Below are 2,834 nucleotides of genomic sequence, written 5' to 3'. Positions count from 1 at the left end.
CATATCTCAAGACAATTAACAACACATAAAAATCTTACAAATCAAATAATGATAAATTCTGCTTTTCCTGTAAACACAATCATGAGATTATAATAAACTTAGTTAAAAGAGCAGTAAGAATCAATAATCCTCAGCATTTAATCACACAATCAGAAAAAGACATCAACATGGGGGCATTTGCATTCATAACTACTAATGTTCTCTTCATGATAAATAGCTACTAATGATAAAAGACTTTCAAACAATGATACACATTCAGCTTAAACGTTCAAGAAGAATCCAAACAACACAAGATAGAATGGTCAATCTCAGAATGATACAAGAGAAAAAGGGGGGAAAGGAAGATACTTTGATCTTGAATCTGGTATTGGGGACATCGGTGCACTCAGGGCGAATCTGGTAATAAGAATCTGCTGGTTCTGCCGCCGCTCCCCACATTTATAATAAAAATAAATATGAAAACTTTCCCGGGAAAAAACAAAAAACAAACAAACCCAGGAAACAAGATTGAAGAAGAATAAAGAAACTGGAACCCTCTCAAAAAGATCAATTGTCCTACTGCTTTGGAGTTTGAGATCTTTTAAGAGGGGTCCAGTTTTGGAGGATCAAACTTTTCTTTTTGGGATTGCTCAATGTACTACCAAATCATCTTTCTCCTTTCAATTGAGTGGTCTCTGGAGATGCAATTGATATTTTTTTTTTTTTGACTGGTGAATCGTTTCGTTGATCCATCCTCCTCCCTCCTCCTTTAGATTTTTCTTCTTTTCCGTTTTTAGGAAACAGAGAATCGTTGCGCTTGTTGACGGTACAATGTTTTACCCGGTCCAAATTTGATTTCGGTATTTGAGTCGGTTTGGTTTACACCAATATTGATTTTTTTTCCTTCTTAAGAATAATAAATAATAAACCAATCAATTTAGTCGGAAAAAAAATAAACCAAACAATTTTTTTTTTTTGAAAAAAACAGGTCCCACGTTACGGGTTACACACATGGACGTTGATGATAAAATTATGAAATTTATAAAAATTCGAATTCAGTTTGATTATGGTTTGGTTTGATTTCCTTAATTTCACACAATAATTTGGGTAGTTCAAATAAATATTTTGATACTGATTCAGTTCCAATATCTTGGTTTAGAAGAATTATTCATGTCTTAGTTTGGTTCGGTTTAACTTTTTTTTTATGGCAAGCAAAACAAATTTCATTAATGAAAAGTTGGAGAATACAAAATCAACATTTAGAACTTCCTCTATTGAAAAGCACAACATAAAAGGTGAATTTGACAATAATTTCTAAAGAATAGCCTTGTTCGCTAAAGGAAACACTCAATCCATTATTTCTTTTAAAGATATTTTCTAATGCAAATTGTGTGTTTTACTAACAATTTTTGGCTAAAAATTCATACTAACACACAACATGAAAAGACTAAAGTTTTTATGTAAAAAATGTTTTCCTAAATATGGATTGGTTGTTAAATTCACAAGTTAGGATGATTTGGGGGGTGATTGATTGGACTGTAACTATAGAGACTTTAATGTAGGATTTAGATTGTAGGATTTTTTTATTTAGTTGTAAGTGATGTATTTTTAAAATTGATTGCTGCATATTTCTTACGGTAAAAAAAATGGTGATTTAGAAAATAAAACTTTTACAGTCATTTTTTTTATTTTTTTGTTATAGCTTTAAAAAACAAGATACAGTATGATTGGTGATTTAAAGAATATAGATTAATATTAAAGCAACCCAACCAATCACCAAAGATATAAATATTTGTAAAAACTTTCGTAAGAAAAAAATAATATTAATTCACGGCAATGTGGAGAGCTTATTCTATTTTCAATTCCTCTGTTTTTGTTTTGTTGTAGTGACCAAGGAGTTAGGTTTAACTCTACCTCTAAAAGTAACCCAATGTTTACGTTAATGATTAGAAGTTTGCACAAAAAATACTAGTCAAATTAGAAAAATAAGTTCCATGTTACGAGAAACTAGAAAGCATGGCGTCAGTTTGATTTTTTAGTTCATTCAGATATCTATGAAATTTAATCTAGTTTTAGCTTCTTTTTATTTCTTTGGTTCGAATAATAAAATTGTTCGAAACAGTTCAAACATAATCTGATTCTTAATTGATTTGTAATTTTGAACAATTTTTTAGATGATTGAAATAAAAATTTAGAAATATAAATCATATTTTAGATAATCAGATGCTTATTTAACTCATTTTAAGTATAAAAACAAACTAGATATTTATAAATAATCAACTCGGTATCTTTTGTTTTTGATTCGGTACAATTTAGTTTTGGATTTCGGTTTAAAACGTCTACACGTAGTTACGAGTGCGCTTCGAAGGCTCTTCCATTCTAACCCTAATCTAATCGTGGAATTTCGGCGGAGTTGATTTGTTTTCTTTTGACGTATGCAACAGATAATCACTTTGACAGTAGTTGCTAATAAAATTGAAATCATTTGTCATTTTAGGGAAAAGACAAGACTGTGATATTTGATTGTTCGTACTTCATTTTTTTTTCTTTAGAAACAAATCAAATATCTGGTTATGAAAACTATTGACGAGAAAAAAAAATTATACACTACAAAACATATAGTTCAAAACACTAAATCGGTTAAAATATATTAATATTATAGAAACAAAAGAGAAACATCATTTGAATTACCCTTACAATGATGACTACGAATCATCATCGCTTTTCCAAAAGTCTAAATAATATGCATATATTCCGGCGCATATTAAGACTAACAAACACGCAAAAACAGCTATAACCGCCACTATTCCCCAGGTCTCCATTGTCTCTTTTGAGGTATAGTAACTTCTCTTCTT

General features: G+C 29.9%; 1 protein-coding gene across 2 annotated transcripts in view; it reads right to left on the bottom strand.

Annotated features, from left to right (window-relative positions):
* LOC106327200 (TBC1 domain family member 15-like) overlaps positions 1-763 on the bottom strand; it is a 6,965-nt gene extending 6,202 nt beyond the window's left edge. The window contains exon 1 of one of the 2 annotated variants that reach the window (XR_001267406.1): positions 349-763. Coding sequence is in view for 1 of the 2 variants with exons in the window: in XM_013765282.1 (XP_013620736.1) it covers positions 349-438 (90 nt within the window). In the remaining variant the exon portion in view is untranslated. The remainder of the gene's footprint in view (positions 1-348) is intronic. The other variant, XM_013765282.1, reaches the window with a different exon arrangement.
* Positions 764-2,834: the final 2,071 nt, after the last annotated feature.

The sequence above is a fragment of the Brassica oleracea genome, chromosome C2 (assembly GCF_000695525.1).
Source record: "Brassica oleracea var. oleracea cultivar TO1000 chromosome C2, BOL, whole genome shotgun sequence".
NCBI classification, from domain to species: domain Eukaryota; kingdom Viridiplantae; phylum Streptophyta; class Magnoliopsida; order Brassicales; family Brassicaceae; genus Brassica; species Brassica oleracea.
Note: the sequence above shows the minus strand (reverse complement) of the source record. Positions and strands in the feature narration are given on the sequence as shown.